Raw genomic sequence first — 8,111 nt, 5'->3', positions numbered from 1 at the left:
TATATATATATATATATATATATATATGTGTGTGTGTGTGTGTCTTTGTGTCTGTGTTTGTCACCCACCACTGCTTGACTACTGTATTAGTGTATTTGTGTCGCTGTAACTTAGCAGTTCAGTAAAATTGTTTGGTAGCATAAGTACCAGGCTTTAAAAAAAAAAATCCTGGGGCCAGTTTCTTTCACTAAAACTCTTTGAGGTGTTGCCCCAGCATGACCATAGTCAAATGACTGAAGCAAGTAAAAAGTAAAAGATAGATATGTATTTTTGTCCGTTAGAGCAATGAGGGCCATCTAGTTTTCATTGAGATGACTAATGACTTGCACTGTGACTTCCTTTAAAATGAAGAAGAGTTGCATGCTGTCAATCTCCTTCTCTTTTGTATGACCATTTCAATCCAGTGGTAAGACCAGTTCAAGATGGCAATGGATGGCCCAAGATCTCTTACTTTTTCCTTATCTTGCTCTCTACACTCTACAATGTGTTGTTGCAGCTGCCATCCCCAATGTTGAACTGTAAATACTTCTTCTTCAGAGTCTACTGAATCCAATCTTCACATGCATAGGCTGGCAAGCCCTGATATGCTAATTAGTCCATACTTGGGACCCTGACAGGTGCTACTACTCTGAGCTGTGGGGGTGCATGGCTTAGTGGTTAGGGTGTTGGACTCATGATTGTACAATTGTGGTTTTGATTCCTAGACCGGGAGACACATTGTGTTTTTGAGCAAAACACTTCATTTAACATTGCTCCAGTCTAGGTGAGGAATATATATACCATGAAACTGGGAAAATGGCCCTTATGAATTGGTATGACTTGAGACGGTAACTTACCTACTACTCTGTGACCTGAGAATAATAGTGGCTAAGTTGAGTTTCCACACTCCTCAAAACTTGGAACTTCTGAACCAGGGTCTGATACAGTTTTAAGTTATACCCAGAACACTAACACAAATATACCATCACTACAGAGGTATCTTACTAGTTAGTAGGCAATGATTGGCAATTGCTGCAATACTCATGAGAAGACTTGAGTATTTCCCATACAACCTTTCTCAATTATATTTCATATGTATTATTGAAAAAGCATTGGCACAACTGTTTGATTACCAAAACATATCATGAAAGTACACAGAAGATATAAGCTTTTATGAGCACCATATATGGTTTAACAGTACTCCACAAAACAAATTGAATTATCTCAGGGCAGATATCATTATATCTGCATTGAGATAATTCAAGCTGTCTTTTTTCAAAATTGTGGATCAGTTTTCTAACTTTCTGGTTGGATTACATTTGACTTAGCATTAACTGAATGCAATGCATAAACAATAAAACAGAATAAGAAAAGGGCTTATGGTTCTGTTTAAAAGAGCAGGACTTTCCTTAACAGTGCTACTGTGCAAGTTGTTGATTTTTTTTCCGAACATTTACTCAATGAACAATAATTGACAGATTATGGAGCTCAGGTATAAGTCTTCAGCTAAAACCCTTAAGTCTCCAAAGTCTATATAGGATAAATAACAAGTAAATTCATGAATAGATATAATATGCATAATCTTTCATTTTAAAATGAGGCCAGAAAAAATATGACTTAACTGTTGTGTTATGTTTGGAGGAGGTGGGTGTATTGAAGAAATCCATTATTTCTTATGACTTGAATTTGGGTATAATAGTTTGTAGAGTCTCTTGCTCATTTTGTATAGTCTGTGACCAAAATCTGAGGATGTACTTGCTGGTATGCAGGCAGTTCCAAAAGTTTTGCTAGGTGCTAGGCTTCAGTGAGCTCTTCAGAATAAGCTACTTTTCTGCATTACAGAGAACAGCACCTTCTGCTATTGTTGGTGTGATGTTTGCATATTTTCGCTTGATGGAATGGTTGACAGACCTCTCTTTTAAATCCCAGATGTAACTGTAGAACTTTGTGAGGTTGTGTTTATATTAGTTTCTGAAGCGGGAGGTATAATTGTTATATCTTGCTTTAAGTTGCTTTGTGTAATCCTTACATACCTCTTAATGCAGGTGGTGTTTTCTGTATTTGTTGTTTTAAATAATACTTCATGTATTTTAATCTTGGTTTTACAAGTGCCATCCAGTGGGCACAGTTCTATATATCTCAACAAGAATGGCTGGTTTCTCAGTCTATTTGTGTGAAGCCAATATTTGAAATTGGGTGTGTAACTAAAACTAATCTTCAAATTGTGTCTATTTTTTATAGCTATGATTATCTGGGAAGTGTTTATTAATGTTAAGTTTTTTTACACATGTTAGTAGCAATGTATGTTGAACAGGAGAGATGTGGGTGAAGCAGATGATGCTCTGGCACCTATTTCTTCCTTTATGTGGTTCTGTACTATGAGTCTACATAATTTTGTCCTTAAAGCTGCTGATTTCAGAATGTCAAGCTAGGATTAATTCCAGCTTGACCAAGCTTTATGTACAACAGCAAATATATTACTTGTTGTTCATATTCTCTAGGAGGAGATTTTTTTTTTCCTGAGACTGTTTCTTCTGCGAAAGGTCTTCCTATGTCTGAATGTACATAAATGTGTTAAATATGATTGTACACATGTATATTTTATTCAATGCTACTTCATATGACTGTTAGTTATTAATTCCAGTTTGGTCAAACTTTATGCATGTCAGCAAATGCATGATTTGGAGTTCTTATATGTAAGAACAATCGTTCTTATGGGTTTTTGAAAGGTTGATTTGGTATTTGTAGTTGATGAAATACTTGAGTCCTACAATCCAATGATGTTATTCTCAGCTTAATGTGTTTTCACATATTTATCTGGAGAATTTCATTCTAAGACTATTTTCTCATCAAAAGACTTTCCCACAACCCAGCATACACAAACGTGTTATATATGACTGTACATACATATATGAATGTATGTTTTCATATATATATAAATATATATAAATATATATCTGTTCTGGTACACTTACAAAGGATTACAACTAAGATATAACAGTTTCAAACAAATGTTTACACCTTAAAGAATACATTAGAAAATGGCTTGTGAAGTTGTTTATAGCTAAAGCTAAAATAATTGACTATTATAAGACATTTTCATCAGGTACAATTTCCTGGAGACAATTATTCTGTATGTAAACACTAAATACTTCTTCCCCATGCTCTTCATTCCTAATTTACTCATATTCTATGAAGAAAGAAAAGAAGAAAAAATGCATATTCCGTGAATTTCCACCAGACTGTAATAATTCTTAATGAAATGTCCCACTTATAAAATGTTTAATTAATAAGTCACGAGTTATCATGTTGACAATTTCAGAAAAGAATAAAATAATGCTATACGTGATTTCCAATGATTTCCATGGAAAATTCCTCAATAACAATTAATTTGGATATTATTCAGTCTGTTTTTTGCATAATGAAGGCTAATTTCTATTTGTTGATTCTTTTTCAAGGAGCTTCATCATTTGGGTTGTCTTTTATCTTTTACATGTTTCAGTCATTAGACTGTGGCCATGCTGGGGCACAACCGTGAAGAATTTTTAGTTAAACAAATCAACCCTAGTACCTTTCTTTTCTTTGTTTTTTTTTTAAAGCCTGGTACTTATTTTATCAGTCTCTTTTGCTGAACTGCTAAGTTATAAGGAGATAAACACAACACCAGTTGTCAAGCAGTGGTAAGGAACATCCTCAGACACATGCATGCATGCACACAAATGCACATGCGCGCATGCATGCACACACACACAAGACAGGCTTCTTTCAGTTTCCGTCTACCAAATCCACTCACAAGGCTTTGGTTGAGCCAAAGCTATAGTTGAAGACACTTGCCTAAAGTGCCACACAGTAGGATTGAACCTGAAATCATGTGGTTAGGAAGCAAACTTCTAACCACAGAGATTTGCTTGGTATAAGTTTCTGAGAAACTTGTCTTTGTGGGTGATTTTTAAATGTCATAATAGACCACTTGTTAGTCCATCTAAGTTCTTTAACCCTGTTGGTGCCAACCTGCTTGGAACTACCCCCGGGTTCTATGATGCAAACTCTCTTTGAAAAGCTCTAAATGAGAATCTCTCATCAAAATTTCATGCTAAGTTATGCTCTAATCATCAGCTTAATAATGATAAAGATGTTTTAATAAATTCCTCATTAATAAACTCCTCATTATTTTCAAAATTAATGGAAATAAAGCCAGTGTATTTCAACAGAGGTTTGGTAACAAAAGGGTTATAATTAGTTTTTAAATTGCCAAGAATTCCCATTTGCACTTTTAGCTGATTTTGTCAGGGATTCTGGGAGAGAATCCCTATCTGCAATGCATTATCCAACTATTGTATACAACATAATTACAACAGACCACACCAAACAAACTCCAAAATTGTATAATTGCCACATATATACAAATACAACATGTCCAGAAACTTGTAACCCTCACACTATTTGTCAACCGTTATCACCAAAAACTGCAATAAATGTGTAACAGAGTATACAAAACATATAAATTTCTTGTTATAAGTGTTGGACATTGAATGTGTAATGCAAATTTTTAGATATGCTATATTTATGAAGCAATCTGGTTATTTTGGAGTTAGTCTGGTATGGTCTATTATATTGATTAGTTTGATGACTGGATAATGTGTTGCTGTTTTTTTATTATATTATGTGATGTTACCTGTGATAAATAATTTACCTTGTACATATTTGTCTAAATGCAATAATGGGGCTCTGTAGCTCTCATTTTATTAATATGAATGTTTTAGATAGGATAAAATTTGTTGCCACTATTTAACTTCAGTTTTTACAGAAGTTACAGAGCCAAGTGTCTAAGTTGTTGATCATGCTAACTTTTCTCAACTGGTAACATAAGACAACATAGTGAACTTTGTGAAAGGTTGTGATGAAGTTAGGTGCAGCTTTTGATAAAAATAATTCTCATCATATTGATTATATTGATTTGGAATTTTACCAACATGAACCTGATTTCCTATCAAGTGGCAGACTAATTTCATATCTGCTTAAAACTGTTATGCCAGAACTAAACTTTATAGTTGTCTTAGCCACCCTGGAAGGATTTAAGTTTTGCATTCAGCAGTATGTACTGTGCCACAAAAGTATTATGTTTTTCCTTCCACTAGTTTCAATTTTGTCTATATTTATTACAGTAATTTATTTTATTATGTTTAAAATAAAATTCAACTTGGTAAGACTTAAACTCTAAATATGAGGAAAGAAATTAAATTCAGATCATTTAGACCTGCACTGTAATTCTTGATAGAATCATAATTTCCACAAAATAATAAAGTCAATGAAAGATATAGTCTTTTCTTTTTAATCAACAGCTTAGTTTGAAGAAGATGAAAAGTACCCTTTGCTAGGCCTCTGAGATTGGTAGCAGGAAAGGAGAAAACTATCCTCAGTTGAAGACTTGGTTTGCATGTTTGCAACAGAGTGAATTCAACAAAAGTCACTTGAGGGCCAGCCAGCTGGTCATGTTGAACCAAGATATGGATTAAGTCAAACTTAAAATATAGTGAAGTGAAATTGAGTGCTATAAGGCATTTAATCTGGTACACTACCATTTATTCCACTCCATTATTGTTACTCTGAGATAATTACTGAGTAAGAATATTGTTCCTTTCACATGTTTACACTTGTTTAAGCTCATCACCTTGAGTAAGATCATTTACTTCTTTTTGTACAAGTGACAGAAGTCTATTTAGTTGTAATTAATTACAATTTATGCTTTTACAGTAATTAACTACAAGTTAATTACTGTAAAAGCATAAATTGTTTTGTAAAATTCAAAACTGTTTACTAAGTAGCAATTCATCCAGTAAGAAAATAAAAGTTAGACATTGAGCCTGCAACCTATTTCTGATTGTGAAACACATAACTTTTATGATATTTTATTTAACCAGTTGTTGACTCGAAATCACAAAAACTTTGATATTTTCCAGCTGTATTTCTCTTTTGGTTGTGCCAGCAGCAATGATGTCACTGGAGATTTCAGATATAGCTTTATAAGAAACTTTTGTATGGCTATTTTGTCTGTTTGACCCTTTAGCATTCAGATTATTCTGTTAAATGTAATGCTTATTTATTCACATTGTTTTGAATTAATCATGAATTATCTTGTAGCTTCAAGAATTTGATGATGTAGCAGGTATTTTGAGAATGACATTGCAGAGTAGGTGTGAGGGGCCAGATCTGGCTGGTTTGAACTTAAAGCAGGGAGATTATTTGTGCCAGATATGGCCGGTTTAAATGCTAAAGAGTTAAAGTATTTAAAGGAAATGTTTCATTTGTGTGTGTATTAGAAACTATGTAATTGCTGTTGAATGTATTAGAGCCATTGTTGATAATTTGTTATGGTTAGCAAATAACATTTTGTATTTATTTTTTTAATAATTGGAGACATCTCTTAATTCTAATGTTTATAAATTTCAGAGAATTCGTAAAACTCATGGCCCTGAATTCGAAAGTGAAGACATTTTGAAATTTGATCAGGAAAAGTGTGTTTCCTGCTTACTTACAGCTGATAGGAACAAACATGGACAGCCAGAAGAATTACTTGTTTGCAAAGATTGCAATACCACAGGTTTGTGACATTTTATGTTAATATTATTGTTGTGAGCTAGATATCTAGCCGGCAGAATTGTTAGCATGTCAGGCAAAATGCTTAGTGACATTTTGTTCATTTTTATGTTCTGAGTTCAAATTCCACTGAGGTTGACTTTGCTTTTCATCTTTTTGGAGTCAATAGAATAAGTACCAGTTGAACACTGGGGTTGATCTAATTGACTTATCTCCTTCCCCATAATTGCTGGCCTTGTGTCAAAATTTGAAATCGATACTACTGTTGTGAGCAAGGCAGTGAGCTGATAGAATCATAAGTACACTGAGCAAAATGCTAAGTGATATTTTGTCCATCTTTACGTTGAGTTCAAATTTCATTGAGGTTGCCTTTGCCTCTCTTCTTTTCAGGGTCAATAAAATAAGTATCAGTTGAGCACCAGGATTGATGTAATGGACTTAAACCCTTCCCTGAAATTGCTGGTCTTGTGCAGAAATTTGAAACCAATTTTACTGTTGTGAGCTTGATTAGTGTAAATGACAAAATTCAATGAACCTAGTCTGTAACTTGGGTTTGATTCCTACTTGTAGTTATTCCACATATTCTTATGATGTACTTGAGGAATGGAATAAACCTCACACCTCTGATTTCCCCATCCCCTGAAAACTCATTGATGGAAATACCTGACTGCAAAACAGTCAGGCAAATTTATTGTGCTTCTACATAGAATAGATAGTTATTTATCCATTTCAAACTGGCTAGATCCAACCACAGTTTTGTTAATTTCTTACCCTTGGTTTTGCTAACAAAATCCTTAATACCACTTATGTAAGATTATACAAGAAATCAGGTTCTTAGTTTCATTGAACTGGCAGAATTATTAGTGTGTTGGAAAAAAAATATTTAGCATCATTTCTTCCAATTCATTATGAGTTCAAATCCCATTAAAGTCAACTTTGCCTTTCATCCTTTTGGGGTTGATAAAATAAGTATCAGCCAAGGACTTCTTTTATCAATTGCTGGCCTTGTGCCAAAATTAGAAAGTATTATTTTTCCATGTTAGCAGTTCAGCAAAAAGACCGATAGAATAAGTACTAGGCTTACAAAGAATAAGTCCTAGGGTTGATTTGCTCAGCTAAAAGGCGGTGCTCCAGCATAGCCACAGTCAAATGACTGAAATAAGTAAAAGAATAAAAAAAAAAGAATATATATATGTAAGTATATACATATGTATGTAGGTTATGAGTGATAACCATCCTCTCACACCGTCTCCAATGAAGGGATATAATAAATATCCTGGAAACAGCTGTAAGACCTATTTATAAATGTTCTATAATGCTTAGAGCCTTGGTTTTTTATCTCATTATGAAAAATAAATCCTCATATACATATGTATATATATATATATATGTATATCTTTATATGTATGTATATACATATATATGTATATAGGTATATCTATATATATATTTATATGCATGTATATATGTATGTATATATATGTATATATATCTTCATATATATGTATATAGGTATATCTATATATATATTTATA

At 33.3% G+C, this 8,111-nt stretch overlaps 1 protein-coding gene across 1 annotated transcript in view; it reads left to right on the top strand.

Moving 5' to 3' along the window:
• Positions 1–8,111, top strand: part of LOC106877354 (putative uncharacterized protein DDB_G0285119) — a 64,985-nt gene that overhangs the window by 12,259 nt on the left and 44,615 nt on the right. Inside the window, exon 2 of the mRNA XM_014926240.2 lies at positions 6,430–6,580. Coding sequence (XP_014781726.1) covers positions 6,430–6,580 — 151 coding nt within the window. The remainder of the gene's footprint in view (positions 1–6,429; positions 6,581–8,111) is intronic.

This window comes from Octopus bimaculoides, chromosome 4, assembly GCF_001194135.2.
Source record: "Octopus bimaculoides isolate UCB-OBI-ISO-001 chromosome 4, ASM119413v2, whole genome shotgun sequence".
Taxonomy (NCBI): Eukaryota; Metazoa; Mollusca; class Cephalopoda; order Octopoda; family Octopodidae; genus Octopus; species Octopus bimaculoides.
This window is presented reverse-complemented; position numbering and strand designations above follow the sequence as displayed.